Source organism: Leopardus geoffroyi, chromosome C1 (assembly GCF_018350155.1).
Source record: "Leopardus geoffroyi isolate Oge1 chromosome C1, O.geoffroyi_Oge1_pat1.0, whole genome shotgun sequence".
Taxonomy (NCBI): Eukaryota; Metazoa; Chordata; class Mammalia; order Carnivora; family Felidae; genus Leopardus; species Leopardus geoffroyi.
The window spans coordinates 149,904,121-149,921,911 of record NC_059328.1 but is presented as its reverse complement, the minus strand read 5'-3'; the positions used below and the strand labels follow the sequence as shown (position 1 = coordinate 149,921,911).

The window sequence follows — 17,791 nt, the reverse complement described above, 5'->3', positions numbered from 1 at the left end:
GGTAAAAAAAATGACATTAAGGTTTAGCAAGCACTTAACCGAAAAGCTCATTGTGCTGTGTTCTTTGCATAGTTTAGCTCATTCAAGCCTTACAACAATCTTACTAAGTAGATACTATCTGTGGTCAGCACTTCAGAGCTTCAATGAAAGCTGATGCAAGATATTGAAAATAAGAGAAAACGATTGCCTTCTGAGAATTAAAGTGAAATATAATGAGTCAGAAAGAAAATCAGAAAGTTCCCTGTAAACTGTAGGCTGGCTTCCTGGGCCCACCAGACCAGGTATCTCGACAGAGCTGAAAGAATGAACAGGCCTGTAGGTTTGCTCATGGGAGGTTAGGGAATGTGAAGAAAGAGCGGTTCCAGAGGCAAGTATGGGCCACATGCACCCAAGAGCCTTAACCAAGGCCCTTCCAGAGTTTCTAGTCCCGTTGACTATCAGAACGTCCTAAACTTTGTTAGCTGAGGAAGCCAACCACGGGTGAGGGAGGAGCCAGATATGACCAAGAGCATCCATTCTGGAGATGGCTGTCTTAGGACATCTCAGACTGTTGGGGTCATCCAACTCCCCTTGTTCTAAAGCATGAGGACATATTGGATTATGATCTGCTTTCCATTAAAGTCTACTGACAGGGAAAAAAAAAACTGCTACCTTTGCAGATACTAGCATTTTGGTCCCAGCAGAGCCCCATCTCTCAGTGTGAGTGCATCCACAATCATTCTGATTTGTATAGTTGATTCTCATTACTCATGGGAGTCTTGCTCTATAAAGTATCCTCAAATACTTACTTAGCTAATGCTAAATCATTGCTCCTAGAAAATTATTTTTTTTTCTTCCAACTGATCAATACATAACTTTATTTTCTGTGTCTTTCTGTTTAAAGACACCTTATTTAATATATATTGTTGATTCATTAGCTTTGCACTCACAACCAACAACACTATAACTCATGCCAGAACAAACTTATCTAACACACATATTTTCTCTATAAGGCACATCACAGCCTTCTTGCACTTAGGAACACTACACAACACTTCAGCACTACTCTGCAGGACCATTCTAAACAGCAAAATCATCAACAAAAAGCACACAAATGAAAAAAAAAAAAGAAGGAAAAGGAAACCAAATAGATGACAAAAAGGACACTTGTTTACAGTATGAGAGGTGAAGTAAGAACACAGAGCCTTGTTTGATCTCAGCTGGGAACATGTGAATCAGGTGACTCAAATTTTTTTTCCCTTCTGTGTGTGTATATAAATGACTCAGAATGCACTAAAAGTATTGATTTGGGGGTTACAAATAAATTTTAGTAAGTAGGTGAATTCGCAGATATGGATTCTGTGAATAACGAAGACTGACTCAGGCAGATGAACTTGGTGAACAGGACCCTGACCCTGAAGGATGCTCCAGTTCTTTGTGTGCCAGTGACACACAAAGTTTTGGCTACTGAACCAAAAAACTATTCTCACAAGAATCAACCAGCTCTCCCCAGGTAGCATAGCACAACCTCACTGTGGACTACTCTCTTCTGTTTCCATACTTCTATACAAGTGTTTCTCAAACATCAGAATGCGTCAGGAAGATATGAATGCATCACTGAGCCCACTCCTCACATATCTCACTCAGTAGGTCTGGAATAGTATCCCAGATTTTGCATTTATAACAAGTTCCCATGTGATGCTCATGCTGCTGGTTCAAGGACCATCCTTTGAAAGCCTCTGCTGTATACTATTATCTCCATTTTACAAATGAAAACCCAAATCTCATAAGGGTTGAGTAACTTGTCCAAGGTCTTACTAACTGGTTTTTAGAATAAGATGTGGCTGAGTTCATGATCAACTTTTTCTGTTCAACTGCAATATCTTGGGGGCAGATCTCCTCTTAACATGGCATTTCTCCCATGTGTCAACTATTTTAAGTGGTAGTCTTATTCCTAGCCAGGTACGCAACAGTCTGTTCAGTCATAACAGAATCAAGCTAGAGAACCAAGAGTCCTGCGCTGGCTTTTGGGCCCTTGGCAGGTAGGGTTGGGAGTACAGAAAGGAGCAGAGATGAAAGAAGACAGATATCTCTCAGTCTTGCTATAGGGTGACTCATACTTGATAATAGCTTAAGCTAGCAGAATACAAAGGAATTGTTGTCATCACGCAAGCTTAATGGTAGATTTTGGTTGAGAAGCACTGGAAGGTAGTGATTACACACACACACACACACACACACACACACGAGTGGGGAGTCGAACCTGATTATCTGTTATCTGAGCTTGAATCAGAGTAAAATACACAGTAAGCTCTAAGTGAGAGCTAATAGGGTCAGTTTGGAAGGGGTAGGTGGGAGATCATGAACAACCTTAACGGGGAAATTCATAATCAAGTTACAGAGTCAGGTACTTGAGGAAAATTCATCTTGATTTAAGATGAAGTTGCTAGGCTGCTAGATTCATTAATTGTGTGCTGTATCATATTTCATCAAGAACATTTTCACATCTTACTTTTGCAGTAGTATTCCATACTTCTGCTTACCTACATTTGGATTCAAGCACATTCTGCCATTAACGAATGATGCTGAAAGATTCAATGAAATTGTGAAGAATCAGAAAATTTCTGCTAATATTGATACACCAGAAGGTGGATTTGATGCAATTATGCAAGCTGCTGTGTGTAAGGTATGCTGAAGGGTAACCCAAATTGCATCTCTTATTACAAATCTATTCTGAAAAGCTTAGCCATCTTTCCCTTAACTGCCATATTTCTATGTTTCTTAAAACAAAAAAAATCCAAAAATTTGTAATTTATTAGTGTTGAAATGGACACTTTTTTTATGCCTGATATTCAAATAATCTAATAAAATTATAGTAGCGTTGGGGAAAATTGGTTAAAACAATAGTCAGGTATGATCAATTTTCAAAGATCAAGATCAGATTTGTTCTTGAATAAACCATAGTAAGAATAAAAATCACAGGCAGAAATTAATGAAAAATAAAAATGCCCTAATCAGTATAAAGTTCTACATAAGATTAGGTATCTATTGTTTTGAGCCAACAAAATAAGTACCAGAAGCTACACTGTGCCTACAACAATGCAGGGGCATTGCCCCTCCTTGACAATCAGACAGGTATCCAAGGGAATGATTCCCCTGTCCAGATGACAGGTCTTCCTGGAAAATACCAAGAAACAGACAGGGCTGAAGGTTCTGGAAGGTGGAGGAGCCAAGGTATTAAGGGAAAAAGGGAAAAGGGGCCAGGTGGGATGGCGTTGCCAGTATGAGCTTTTGTCCCGCTAGTTCCTGGAATAATATCAATTAAAGGGGGGAGCTCTGCTAAGAAACAGACAACAGATCATCCTAAAAAGCCATATGCTGGGGATTGATTTTGAAAAAAAATTCTTTTATTTGTGTTACATTTATAATTTTTGGATGGTATCAGTAGAAAAAGAAAAATGTGCCTAAACGTTGGGTGACATTTTAATAAAACAGGCATACTTTAAGTCCACTGTGTATTGCATTCTTACTGGTTTTGCTTAGACTTGGATTTGGAATGATCTATGACCTCCCTCATTCCCTCTCCTCATTTTTCTGGTAAATTGAAAGCTGGACAGTAAAAATAATTAACTATGTAAAAGTCAAGATCAACTGGATAGTGATTATAGTGGAACTGTTTTTTCTGAAGCATAAATCATCTAAAAGTGTTATCCAAGAAAAATCAAATGCCATAGAATTTCATATTTTTAATTCATTAATAGTATCAACTCACAAGAGATGAAAAGGGCCAAAATAGATGGATTAGGATTATAGTTTTTATGATCTTAATGTGTCCAATCATAATTGATCCACTCTCAATAAATGCCTGCCTCTATCCCGTACAACCCAAATATTTCTTTCTCACTGTAGGAAAAAATTGGCTGGCGGAATGACTCCCTCCATCTCCTGGTCTTTGTGAGTGATGCTGATTCTCATTTTGGAATGGACAGCAAACTAGCAGGCATCGTCATTCCTAACGATGGGCTCTGTCACTTGGACAACAAAAATGAATACTCCATGTCAACTGTTTTGGTGTGTAACCTGCGTTCTTCACTGTTTTCAGGGCTTCAAGTAGGCAAATGAAGCAACAATTGCTGCAGTACCCAGCAGAATAACCCACATTTGGTGAAAACCATACATTTTCTGATTTGAGATTAACAAACTGCCCTTAGAGCTTCCGACAGGAGCACAGGTGGATGGTGGGGATATGTGAGAAGTCTGGGTCTGCTCTCAACGACAGCCCCAGAAAGGGGGTCTTAGGCCAAAATAACAATCACCTAGGAATTTCAGTGAATGGTGGTCCCAGAGTCATGCCCCCTAAATAATGCCATGCTTTTGTGCACCATAGTGCTCCATGAGGAACAACTAGTCAAGTACTGCTTGGCTGGTGCTTATTCACGTTTGGCTTATTTTTGTGATTTAAAAAATGCTGGTAACATTCAAAGAAAAAAAAGCTCTTGACTTTTGTAAAACAAGGTAAAATTTTCAGAGCTCTTTGACATATATGATCGTATTTGATCCTCACCAGAACCCTATGTATCTAACTGCTTTCCTTGTTTGGACCATGAGGCACTCAAGGACATGTTCTTCCCTCTGTCTGGAATGCTCTTCCCTCGTAGGCTGCTGAGAGACTCTTAATTATCTTTTAAAACCCAACTTAATTATGACTGCTCCCAGAGAGTGCTCTTTGCCCTCTGCTGGCCCCAAAATGATCATCCTTCCCCTCACTCTTAGTACGTAGATGTCTCCTTACCCATCTCCATGCACAAATGTGTTTGCTCATATTTGTCAGTCTTTAATATGTGTTCCTCGGGGCCAGGACTGGTGTATTATCTCTATTTCCTGACAGCACAGTGCCTGGAACAAAATGGGTGTTGACTATGTATGAAATAAAATTGAATTATGAAGCAACAACCTGGGAAGATCACATTGTCCCTACTTAACACTTGGGAAAATATGGTACAGAGAATTCAAGTGACTTCTTAAAATGACAGTGCTATAGAAATATATATAAGGGAGAGGGAGGGAGAGAGAGAGAGAGAGAGAGAGAGAGAGAGAGAGAGAGAGAAAGAACCTAGAATTCTAATATCAGATTGGAAAAACTATTCCTGAAAAAAAGAATTCAATGAGATAATATATATTATATATATTATTTATAATACATATATATTAGTTTTAATATATATAATATATATTAGTTTAAAAAAAACCAAATGATTCGTAAATTACCTGCTACCATTCCTTGACTTAAATTTCTAAATTTCAACGTGAGTGTTTCCCCCTATTGACCCATAGTAGTCCTCAAACTTATATATTCTTTTATGATGTAAGTTGCCTTTCCACATTATAATATCCATGAGAGTAGCCACATTTTTGTGTTTTAGCCTTTGAGGGCCAAGAAACTGTGAGGCATGGTTCTCTTTTTTATTACTTTTTCTTGCAATTATTCAAATGCCCCATTAATAGACATCTCTGAAAAAGCAGGATCTTAGAAGCAAGCACTACTTGTTGCTTGGTATGACCTTCCCATCTAATAAAAGTTCAATTTACTTTTGCTCAGTGAGTTGGTGCAAATGCACAGAAGTTGTGGATTATTTCCATGTCTGCCTACAGCATAGTTCCCTGGGTCCTTTGAACACTTCCTATGTACTCAGTGCTGAGCCAGGCTCCAAGGGCCATGAAATAATAGGACACGGTCCCTGGCCTTGAGGAACTTACAATATAACTGTGGAAATTAAGCCAACTGATTTAGGCCAAATAGAAAACCACATTTGCCCATCTATGAAGGGCTTCACAGTGTGATCCTTGCAAAACATGCACATCAGTAGAAAGTGTGAGAATGTGGAGATAGGAAGGCCCAGCGATGGAGGAATTTAGGCTTGAAGGTCAGGGATTTTTGGTGTTTGGGCTGTGGAAAAGCAGGGGACACTGAAAATGTCAGACCCCGGAAGATTTATGTTATCTGGATATCTACTAATAAAAATCCAAATCGGATGGCAAGCCCATTTTACACAGCCAGATACACAGCTGGATCATTTACCAGAGTATTTTAGACAAAACTATAGTTTTCCTGGAATTTGAATCTTGTGCCTAAGAAGATATCAGGCAGAATTAGTCCCAGAGTGCTGAGAATATGTGAACACAACACATCAGTGTACGAGAGGGCTTACTTGTCAGTGTTGCTCTGCTTTGGCTGCCTTCATGATCAACATCATCTTAGCCTCACTGTTTGCAGGCTACTCTTTCATTTGAGTTTCCTGTTTGTACATTATCCACGTTTGGATTCGTACAACAGCCAAGTGTGCTGCACGTTTTTTAACCTTGGAAAGTAGAGGCCATGTTCAAATTTGACATTTATGCCTTTCTTGTTTTTTAAAGAGCTGTATCACTTGGGCATGAATGTGTCAATGAAAAAGAAATACAATGTGTTTTCAGTTGTCCTGTAAAAATGTCGCAGGATCCCCTAAAATTGATTAGTGACATCAGAAAGTCAGTAAAACCAAATCCAAAACTGGTGCAGGAAAGTCTCAAATCAGATGGACGTAGGAACCCTAGTGTGTCATTTCTCAGCAGGCTGTCCCTTCCTCCCGCCTCATCCAATTCCAGTAGGAGTGTCCGAGCTACCTGAGTCACCACAGTCACATCTGTCATGTCTACCGCTCCTCCCCCAGCTCTAACATTCTCTACAGCTTGAGCCTGTTGGCAAGCGGTGCTTAGAAGAACCGTGTCTCTACCCTTGAAAATATGACACACTATAATTCTTTAAGTAAATTCCAAGTGCTCTCCTTAGAAGTGACTGAGCATAATATACCACATTGCCAGGCACTGACTCTCTGGAATTAATTCGATTTGCAAGATTTAGGAAACAATTATTAAACCAATTAAGTGACTAATGCTAATTGTGTATTTGTTTACTTAGAACCAAACTGAAATGCCAAACTCAGTATGATATCTTTGAAAGAAATACTCCTTTCTTTATTTTACACTCTTGTGTTAAGATGACATTTAAAATCTATATGTCAATTTTAGGAATATCCAACAATTGGACAACTCATTGATAAACTGGTGCAAAATAACGTGTTATTAATCTTTGCTGTAACCCAAGAACAAGTTCATTTATATGAGGTAAGCAAACATAATTTGGGGAATTCCTTCAGGGAAAGTATTGGACGTGGAACTTCAGCATGAACTCAGAGTTCAATGCATGGGTTGCTATCAGAAAATCATTAACATGTGACAGATATGCTGGACACTTGGTAAAGTTACTGTTTGCAATTTAAATTACAAATCCAGGGGTGCTGTGGAGAGTGGGGGAGAGATCTGGTGGGGCAGGGAAGAAAGAATTAAGGAATGACAAGGTGAGTTGTAAGAGAGCACCAGGGAACATGGGAGCACCTACTTAACAGAAAGTCTGTCTTCCCTTGGACCATTTCATGTGACAAGGAGGGGAGTTAACAGAGCAAGGGAGCAGAATTGACTTGAAACTTTCAGACATCTACAAATCAAGGCATAGAAAATATACAAGTAGCAATACAATTCAAACCATTGAGAAGTAAGAAAGGTAAAAAAGAAAAGCTTGTTAAATTGGGCCACAAATATATTTTCTCCCTCATAGTAGCTGGGTTTGCAGTTTAAGTTTTTGGATGGAAACACCAGACGCAGAAAGGAAACTGTTTCATTAGATGCGTTAGCGTTTGTAAACCACTGCATACACTGTAAAATGCATATGTAAACACAAAAGATTTCTGTGGGTTTATTCCAGCCTAAAAAACAATATGTCAGAATACCATGTATCAAGATGCTAGCAAATGACTTATTCCTGTTGGGCAGTTTCACAGAGAAGTAAGGAATCTCTAGCCTGGACCTGAGAAAATGTAGAGAAACTAGGTGTACATTAAATTGTCTGTGCCTTCTTCTATGCAGAAGCTTTAAATACTCCTAAGTTCAGAGTCCGATCTCCCATTCCTTTTTAAAGGACCTCTTAACTCTCTTGGTGACTTTACAGGGCTCGGGAAACTCTGACATTATTTCACAGAAGGCTTTGATTAAATGCCACTCACTGCTAAGGACAGTGCAGCCCATGAACTTGCATCAGGTTCTATAGAAAGGATCCAGGAGGAGATCCTATCTTGCATTTTTAATGAGAGGAGGGTATTGTACTCCAGGTGAGATTGCCTTCTGCTGAAAACCAAAAAAGTGCTTTGCAATCAAGCTGCATACTCAAGGCCTTTGTTCTACTCAGAGACCATGTGGGTTCACCTGATCTGGGCATTTTTTTAAGGCTCTTTAGTATGTGATACTTGTTTCCAGTGGTTTTAAGTAGTAGAGTTGCGGTTAAGATTAAAAAAAAAAAATACCCCAAATACAATAGTGAGTCTATTCTGCCTTTGATCCTTAAGGGTAGAGCGAGAGGACCCTGGGGGTCACAACACCTCCTCCACAGCCTGGTCCTGTTTAGAAGGGGGAAGAGGAGTTGCACAGAACTTTTCTTAAAAGGCGAGTCAGAGAAATACAATTGATGATCATGAACATAGTCGTCCATAACTCACTTCGGTAATAGTCTTTAAGACTCACAACTCATTTACACGCCTCCTCAAAACTGCTACCAAAAGACAGAAGAAGATGAAAAATAACCACGTGGCAAAACAGAATCTGTCAGATTTAAGTTAGTTGGGCCGACGGTTCCCCTGTTGCAAAGGAAATGATCATTTCCAAGGAAAACACCAGATTAGAGCCTGGCTCTCATTTAACAGCAGGACATTTATTTTGCCTGCCTCCTAATCTCATTATGAGGCGAATTTATGTTCTGTCATGATCTGTGGTCTTTACCATCCAGGCTCCACTAAATTCAAAGGGACATTGTCAGAGAGCCATGCAGCAGACCAGGGCAGAAGCCCACTCTCCGACTCTGATGCTTTCTTTCATCATTTTATCTCTATTTTGATGGATTCATCATCCCATCTGCATTAGTCGGGGCAGGCAGCAGTCTGGCCTAAAAATAATGACAGCGACATTGCACTTCCCTGAAGGCTTCACACAGCATGAAAATGCTGATCTCTTGTTTTATTGATAATGAAAACTGAAAATAAACCAATAATGGCTTGTGTTGCCTTTCCATTTAAATCTCTTAGAAGGAGCCCAATGTGAGGTGGAGCCCTGCACAACCTGATGTTTGGACAGCTGTGATAGAAGGGATATAACTACTAAAGAATCACTGAAAAATAAAACCAGCGATAGGATAAATACGTGGTTAGATCTAATGGAAATTCCAAAAGGCAATTTACATACCCCAGTTCTGTGTTAAGCATAGCTATGTGCATACACTCTGGGCACAGGATGGCTCCGATTCAATGGTGGCCCATCTTGTAGCAAATATGATTTATGTTGCCCATTCATGGAATGCAGGAAAAAAATTATAGGTTTTTGTTCTGTAATTTTGGGAAGATGCTCCGGACGGTCCAGATGTGCAGCGTTGCTGTGCTTTGTGGTAACAAAGAAGAACAAACAATGGAAAGGATAAAGTAAGCAGTTTTGCCTTTAGTTCAATATGACTGCAGAGTGCACCCCAGACTCCAGCAAAAGGATGATTTTGAACAAACTTATTATTATGAATAGTTGCCTGTTTGTCCAATTATAGGGTTCAAAAGATAATGATAGATAATAGACTGAGCAGTAGGTAGCATATTACATTCTAGTGGTAAATACCATTTTGAATCAGGATTCAATTACCCAAGCTTAAAAAAATTTTTTTTAGCTCCTCTATTGTTTTCAAATGTTTACTCTTAATTTACATTAAGATAGTATCAGGCTACTAAAGCCCAATTGTCTAATTTGACTAGTCTCTCCTTCCTAGTGAGATATTGATATAAAAAGCAATTAAATTAGCATTCTTAACTACATTGTCAAATCATGTTATTAATCACCTGGAATTATTTACAAGACTTTAAGATATTCTAATCTTTCAAAATGTTCACATCTGGCTGGAAAAGATGAGTTTTGTTAAGTTGATAATGATAATTATTATATAACCTAGTATTTACAATGAAATGTTGAAACATTAGAAAGCAAACAAGACGTATTAGTAATAGACACGTCCAGTTTAGTTGCTAACATTTATGACTGCTGATTGATGTCCCTATTGTTAATAGGACAGAGTGATATATCTAAAGTATAGGGACAGGACACCCATGCAGGGTTTTGTTTGCTTGTTTGTTTGTTTTTTGAGAGAGACAGAGTCCAAGCAGGAGAGAGGCAGAGAGAGAGGGAGACAAAGAATCTGAAGCAGGCTCCAGTCTCTGAGCTGTTCGCACAGAGCATGAAACAGGGCTGGAACCCAGGAACTGTGAGATAGGACCCGAGCTGAAGTCTGCTGCTTAAGGGACTGAGCCACCCAGGAGCCCCACCCATGCAGGTTTTAATACCACCAAAGGGCCCTTCCCTCTGGAAGTGAAAAGCCCTCAATTATCACCTCTTTGAGGAGAATGGTGGGTTTTGCTCATCTTTCTGTTTAGGCTATTTCTCGATACACAATAGATTTTCATCTTTAGTCAATTTGGGTCAAAGTTTCTAAATAGTAATTTGGAATTTTGTGTGACAAATACCTGTGGAAGTTGAGGGAGCCCATGTATAAGAGCAGTTGGGGGTGTGCCTGACCCAGAGCTACAGTCATTTGCAGCCATCTCTTCGCCCTTGGACCCAGATGGCACCAGGGGAAAGGAACACTGCCATCACTCCTGGGACCGACCCGTTGGATAAGTTCAAGAGCCTTCTCGCTAAGCCACAAAAGGAAAACCCCTGAGCAGTTACCCCTATTTGCTGGTCATTGTTATCTAAGAACCAGCATAAAGTATAGCCACAACATGCTAAGAGCTTGTGTGGCTTGTGAATATAACCTATCATATGCAAGTTTCAATTTTTTAAGATCAATAACCCAGTTTTTATATCACCCCTTCTTTCCTTTTTTGCTTATCTTTTGAGCTTTTCACTGCAGCAAGAGAGTTGAAAGGAGGCAGAGAATTAAAGAGGGAGATAAAGCAAAAATTGAGCCCTTTTGCTCTGTGATATCCTGTTCTATTATTGTTTTGTTTTATAATGTTCACTATTGGAAAAGATCAAAAACGATTTTGCTCTGATGAAAATCCCTTTTTCTCTGGCCTCAGTTTTGATAAAATAAAAGGACTGAACTGGATGACCTCCAGCCTTAGTAGTCAATGACTCTGAACCTGAAGGGAAATCACCATGAATTCCGATGATCTATGCACAAAGTTCAGCTAGCCATAATATAGCTAATTTTTAAGCATGTATGAAAAAAATTGTTCTTTATCCTATCAAGCCCATCTTGTAATGAAGTATTCCAAATTTATGCTTTTAGTGAATATAAAATCATCTAGGAATAAAAAGAGAACTTCTGAATTATGAGAAATCCCCATACAGTTAACAAATTGCTCTTAATTCAAGTGTAATGGAAAAGGATTTTTATTTCTCTTCAATTGATGATATCTGGGAATAAGACTGAGGAGAGCCAGCCTATACTTTCCTCATTAATAAAAATAGCTCTTAGAGAGGGAAGATTTGGAAATAAAACTCATGTCCTCAGATTATCAGCACGAAGTTGTTAGAAGCATTTTCCAGACTAATTAATAAATTATAACCATGAAAAGTCATCAGTAGTTACCCTTAGTTTACACATAGTACTTTTCTTCTAAAGAACTCAAAGACTCATAATCCAGTAAATAAACACAAAGGTAAAAAAAAAAAAAGAGAGAGAAAAGAGAAGATTCAGACTTAAAGTAGGGTTTTAATGAGATGCTCTATTAGGCCAGCCCATGAACAAATACAAAATGGAATTTCAATACAAGGCCTAAATATTTTAAGATTTACACAACACCCAGGATATCTAGCATACCAATAGAACCAAGATGCTATTGAATGCATGCATGCATGCATTCATTCATTCATCAAGCATTTCATTAGAACTTCCCTTCATTTGTGACTACAGAGAAGGATAAGACACAGTGCCTACCTTAAGAAGTCTCACAGAGCATTAGTAGACTTGTAGACCAATAATTTGCCTAAAGAACAGGATGAGGGCATTTTAGAGGTTATGTTCTGGAAAGGCACCCCAAGGCAGAGGTTTGGTTTTGTTTTTTTTTTTAATATTGGTTTGTCAAATTGTCAAATTGGTTTCCATACAACACCCAGTGCTCATTCCAAAAGATGCCCTCTTCAATACCCATCACCCACCACCCCCCCCCAACCCCCGCATCAACCCTCAGTTTGTTCTCAGTTTTTAAGAGTCTCTTATGCTTTGGCTCTCTCCCACTCTAACCTCTTTTTTTTTTTTCCTTCCCCTCCCCCATGGGTTTCTGTTAAGTTTCTCGGGATCCACATAAGAATGAAAACATATGGTATCTGTCTTTCTCTGTATGGCTTATTTCACTTAGCATAACACTCTCCAGCTCCACCCACGTTGCTACAAAAAGCCATATTTCATTCTTTCTCATTGCCATGTAGTATTCCATTGTGTACATAAACCACAATTTATTTAGCCATTCATCAGTTGATGGACATTTAGGCTCTTTCCACAAATTCGCTATTGTTGAAAGTGCTGCAATAAACATTGGGGTACAAGTGCCCCTATCCAAGGCACAGTTTTGATGAGGGGTCAGAGTTTGCATGTCTGTCAATGTTTTCACTTTTTTCTACTCATCATCTTTGTTAGAATGGGCAGTAAACTAATTGGCCATCATAAAGCTAGCTTTGATACTAACAGTATGATAGTGTTGAGCTAAGACCTTCACTTTATAGTGGTGGAAAACTGAGAGCCAAGATGTTCTGTAACTATGACTATGAGAATCATAGGGAAGGTTTGCTGAGGGTGTATTAGGTGGCAGCTTGGGGTTAAATATTTTAACTCATTTTATCATTTAATCTCCATTTTATGGACCCCAAATAAACCCAAATAGAATAAAAAAAAAATTGGACCAAATAAATTAAAGTAAATAATAAAAGAACTCAAAATAAAGCAAGTTGCCTGTGTAGGCTGGGATTCGAACCAAGGCACTTTGAGTCTATAGCCTCAATCACTGAGTTAAGTAACACTGTAACCTGGGCTGCTATAGTGAAAGGGCATTCCAGTCCCTAACTACTAGACCACCAAAGAAGCCGCCTTTTAAACAAAGTCACCAACTTTGAAAGTCACTGAGCTGTAAAAGCAGAGAGCCTAAGGGTGGAGACGAGCCGCCTGACAGATGAACAGATGAATAGGTGGAATTCTTAAAAATGGCAGAGTCCTTTAAAATCAGTGCACACTTCATCTAGGGCCCTTTACTGTTGCTGTTAATTTAGACAAATAGAGCAATTTAAAAATGGGTGGACTTGAAAAAAAGAGAGACCGTTGGATTCTGAGTGGTAAAAACAGGCCACACAGTCAGGGAGCATCATGCCATTGGTCAACACATCCTTTAAACAGCAGCTACTGTCTATGGGAATCACCATCTGCAGTTCCAACCTAACAGACAAAGGGGACACCTGGTCTAACAAAGACTGTAGGTTTTTATGATGATACAGTTCAAGTACACAGAAAAATAGAGTCATATAATGACACCCACGCATCTACTGCCCAGCCTTCTCAAATCTTAACATTTTGCCGCCATATTTGCTTCAGATTTTTTAAAGACGTAAGACATTCTAGATACAGTTGCCTGCTGTATACCTGTGCAACTCTGATGCCACTCCCCTCTTTTCCTCCATAGAAGTAACCAATGTCCTGAACTTAGTGTTTATCGTTCTTATGTTTATTTTTTGTACCATTAAAACATATATGGATCCATAAACAATTACATAATCTTGGCTTACAAGTTTAATTTCATGCTGTACGTATTACTTTGACAATTTTCTTTTTGACTCCATGTTATGTTTGGGGATGGGTTGTGAGAGTAAAACACACCTAAGCTAAATTTGCCATTCTAACCACGTTTAAATACGCAGTTCTGTGACATTAAGTACATTCATATTGTGGTGCTCAATGTTACGTTTTTGAGGCTTGTCTGCAGAGATGCATATAACTCTACTGTACTCTGTTCCACTGCCATGGACAATCCATCGAGTGTACAACCTGTAGTGTGTTCATTCTGTAGCTGGGAGCATGGATCACGCCCAGTTGGTAAAGCATGGCAAATGTCACACCCATGCTCATGCTTGTACATGTGTTCTCTATGGAGGATGCGTGTCTAGAATTGAAGTCTTGGGGTCACAAGAAATGGCATCTTCAACTCTCCCGGGTGTGTCCAAGCTTCCCAAAGTGCCCGTATCAGCTACTCTCCTACCAACAGTGTGGGAGTATGGCCAAAACCAACCAACCAACCAAACAAACAAAACCCACCACGTACTTTAAATTACTCTTTTTCTGACGACAAAATTAATACATGTTATTTGCCCCCAAAGAGGTGGGGGAGGTGCATCCAGAAAAGCACAAAGCAGAAAATAAAGATCACTCATAAACTCACCATTCAGACACAGCTAACCATTCTTGACATTTTAAAATAAGTCTTCTCTTTTTTTGCATTCCTTTACATATTTTAACATAATTGGCATCATACGGTACATATTAAGTAGGTTCAGATTTTTTGAATGAGTTTGTACATTTATAGCCTTATAAAGGCATGAAAATTAAATTGCTTTTGGTTATATGTCAAACAATCACTTTTATTGACAAGAATCACATTAGATGAAATCAAGGTCTTCTAAAACATTCCAAATCTGTGGTTGCCATACATAGAGGGTGTCTGCTTTACAATAAAAACAAACCTGCTCTCCTCCCACCAGCAGCCCCAGAACATCCACAATTACTATATTTTTACATTAACTACAAGGTTACTTTGTTTACATATTCAAATGATACTTAGTTACTTTTTTATGCATTCATGCGATGGCCTTAACAAGGACCAACAAATTATTTCCAGTATCCCTTTTGTTATCCCTTGAAAGTGCCCTTTTGGTGAGGACTCCAATATCTGTGAACAAATTCAGTTTCTTCAAAGGTGCCTCTCCATACCACAAAGTGCTTAAAGCTGTGCAGTTGCTCTACTCTACACTTTCTCAGAGCCTCACAGAATTCAGGGACTCTCACTAAACTCAGCTACACATTTATCCCCTGAAACCTTTCCTATGCTTACAGTTGGCCACTCTGTCCATTGTCTGTGCAGCTGGCCCAAATTCTAGCAATGCTTAAAGGAAGCTCCCTTTGACACGGATCACCACACAGGTGTGTAGACACAACCAAGCATTCTCCACCATAGCCTTTTACAGATTACATAGGGCATCAAGGCACAATGGACAAGTTAAACTGACAGTCCCTGGACACAGAGAAGTTTGGGAGGGTTATGCATTTTAATGTTAGGCTTAATTACCTGAAAGAGTCAAAAACATGCTACAAAGGGGTTACTATTAATTATAACATAGTTTAATATTTTGTTGCCTTCATGGTATTGAATCTTCAATAAATAAACAGAAAATTCTCGAAGTAGAACATTTTATTGATCCTGAACAGTTTGGGCACACTTTATTTATTTATTCAGAAATTCACATACTTTTTCTGTAAGATTGCCAGATTTAGCACATAAAAATACAGGGCATCCAATTTGAATTACAAATAAGTAATATATAATTTTGTTAGTATTAGTATGTTCCAGTGCAATATTTGGGACTAAAATTTTGAAAATATTACTAAAAAATGGAAAAGAGTAGTGTGTAGCAATGGAGAAAAATGAAAGAGGAGAGGGTGAGACTTTACTTCTATAGGATCTTCAGGGAAGACCCCTTTCAAAAGGTGATTATAAAGCAGCAACCAAAAGGTTGAGGAGTTTTCAAGAGGAGAAGGCATGCGCAAAGGCCCTGAGGCAGCAAAGGACCCAGCACTCAATTTGTTCGAGAAACGGAAGAAAGGCTAGTCAGACTGATATGAGCTAGGATAGAAGAGGATGGAGTAGATAACATAGGCTAACACTAGATACTTCAGTCTTGAAGGCCTAGGGAAGTAAGCATGTTATTATTCCATGGGCATCAGGCATTCAAAAACACCACTTTCATTCTTGAGTAGAGAATGGATGTCACAGGTGTATGACCAACTGAGGATCCCTTACAAATTATGGGTGTACAGGTTTAAAAACATAACAACTAACCAACTAACTAACTAACTAACTAAATAAATAAAAACTTTATTTTCCAAATTACCATAGCCCTTCCTGGAAGCATCTGCTTGACAACAGGAATGGTATAGACAGACTATTCTATATCTGCCATTCTTAAACATTGATGTTCATTAAAATCGCACAGGGAGCTTTCTAAAAAACCCAGTACCCAGGCCACACCCTGATCTGATTAATTCAGTATCTCTAAGGCTGAGGCCCAGGCATCAGTGTTTTGTTTTGTTTTTAAGTTCCTCTGGTGTCTCCAATCACTCAGGGAGCTTATTAAAACACCAACTCTGGGGAGCCTGGGTGGCTCAGTTGGTTAAGCATCCAATTTCTTGGTTTCGGCTCAGGACATGATCTCACAGTTCTTGAGGTCTAGCCCTACATCAGGCTCCATGCTGTTAGCATGCTTGGGATTCTTACTCTCCCTGTCTCTCTGCCCCTCCCCTGCGTGCATGCTCTCTTTCTCTCTCTCTCTCTCTGTCTCAAAGAACAAACAAACAAACAAATACCAACTCTGATCCAGGTCTAGGATGGGGTCTGAGGGTTTGCATTTCTTCTTTTTTAAAAAAAATTTGATATATAATTGGGGCGCCTGGGTGGCTCAGTTGGTTGAGCATCTGACTTGCTCAGGTCATGATCTCACAGTCCCTGAGTTCAAGCCTCGCATCTGGCTCTGTGCTGACAGCTCAGAGCCTGGAGTTTGCCTCGGATTCTGTGTCTCCCTCTCTCTCTGCCCCTCACCTGCTCATGGTCTGTCTGTCTCTGTCTCAAAAATAAATAAAAACTTAAAAAAAATTTTTTTTTTAATTGAGATATAATTGATGTAGAACATTACATTAGTTTCAGTTGTATATTTCAATATTTGTATACATTGCAAAATGATCACTAAGATAAATTTAGTTAACATCCATCACCATACATAATTTCAAAATTTTTTTCTTGTGATGAGAACTTTCAAGATTTACTGTGTTAGCAGCTTCCAAAATATGCAATATAGTATTGTTAACCATAGTTGTCATGCTGTGCATTACTTCCCCATGAAATATTTATAACTGGAAGTTTGTACTTTTTGACTCCCCTTACCCATTTCATTCCCCCACCATCCCTTCTCTTCTCTTGCAACTACCAATGTGTTCTCTGAATCTATGAGCTTGGCATTTTTGTTTGTTTTGTTTTATTTTGATTTGATCAAATCATATGGTATTTGTCTTTCTTTGCTTAACTTATTTCACTTAGCATAATGCTCTCAAGGTCCATCCATATTGCTGCAAATGGCAAGATTTCTTTTTTATGGCCAAGTAATATTCCATCATATATATATATATATATATATATATATATATATATGTATGTGTGTGTGTGTATATATATATATATATATCCTCACCAACACTTGTTAGTTCTTGTCTTTTTGATGATAGCCATTCTACAAAGTGTGAGGTGATACATCCAAATAATTAATATCCAATAGTTACATTGGATATATGTAATAGATATATCCAATAGATATATCCGATAGTTAATATCCAAAATATATGAAGAATTCATACAAGAGTATACAATATGTAAAGAATTTA

The 17,791-nt window shown here is 38.7% G+C and overlaps 1 protein-coding gene across 4 annotated transcripts in view; it reads left to right on the top strand.

Moving 5' to 3' along the window:
* Positions 1-17,791, top strand: part of ITGB6 (integrin subunit beta 6) — a 131,414-nt gene that overhangs the window by 70,297 nt on the left and 43,326 nt on the right. For all 4 annotated transcript variants that reach the window (XM_045479969.1, XM_045479968.1, XM_045479967.1 and 1 more), the window contains 3 exons: positions 2,500-2,665; positions 3,889-4,050; positions 7,048-7,143. In XM_045479969.1, coding sequence (XP_045335925.1) covers positions 2,500-2,665; positions 3,889-4,050; positions 7,048-7,143 — 424 coding nt within the window. The remainder of the gene's footprint in view (positions 1-2,499; positions 2,666-3,888; positions 4,051-7,047; positions 7,144-17,791) is intronic.